The sequence below is a fragment of the Orycteropus afer genome, unplaced genomic scaffold (assembly GCF_000298275.1).
Source record: "Orycteropus afer afer isolate SDZICR_OR568_19922 unplaced genomic scaffold, OryAfe1.0 scaffold00074, whole genome shotgun sequence".
NCBI lineage: Eukaryota > Metazoa > Chordata > Mammalia > Tubulidentata > Orycteropodidae > Orycteropus > Orycteropus afer.
In genome coordinates, this window is record NW_006921661.1 from 11,082,378 (window position 1) to 11,083,034 (window position 657).

The following is a 657-nucleotide window of genomic DNA, read 5'->3' on the forward strand; positions in this document are numbered from 1 at the left end:
TAGCAGATGGCCACATAGCGGTCTAGGGCCATGACCAGGAGGATGTTGCAGTCAAAGACAATGAGGAAGTAGATGCAGAACATCTGGACCAGGCAGCGAGCCAGGGAGATGCGGTTGAAGTGGGTGGAGAAGCTGAACAGCATGGCAGGTACCACCGTGGTGGCGGCACAGATGTTGACAGTCAGGAGGAGGGCGATGAGTGTGTACATGGGCTGATGCAGACTCCGCTGGGCGGCCACTGTGTGGATGACCAGGGCGTTGGCAGAGATGATCACCAGGTAGAGGCTGAGGAAGGGCAGCACCAGGAGGGCGCGGGACTTCTGCAGCCCCGGGAAGCCCACTAGGAGGAAGCTGGTGTAGGATATGTTGGAGCTTCCAATGCTCCACCCTGACATGTCCTCCGGGAAGAGGATAGTTCTGGGGAAAGGGAAGCAGGATGGCTCTGGGCTGAGAAGAGCAGGTGTGTCAGAACTTGCCCCCAGCCTGTGTCAGCCTCACCAGGCTGCATGGGTTGCTTTGTCCTTCATAAACTTCCAGTATTTCTATAGAGAAAACAAAGAGCTGTTTTGTACCATTTTGTAAGACATTTCAAGAAATAGGCCCAACTTGTTTGTTTTTCTTTTCTTTTTCTGTAAAAATCATTTATTTTTTCACTTA

At 52.1% G+C, this 657-nt stretch overlaps 1 protein-coding gene across 1 annotated transcript in view; it reads right to left on the reverse strand.

The window, feature by feature from the left end:
* The window catches only part of LOC103197176 (olfactory receptor 52L1-like), a 17,859-nt gene extending 17,464 nt beyond the window's left edge, over window positions 1-395 (reverse strand). The window contains exon 1 of the mRNA XM_007941052.1: window positions 2-395. Coding sequence (XP_007939243.1) covers window positions 2-395 — 394 coding nt within the window. The remainder of the gene's footprint in view (window position 1) is intronic.
* Between the last annotated feature and the right edge of the window lie 262 nt (window positions 396-657).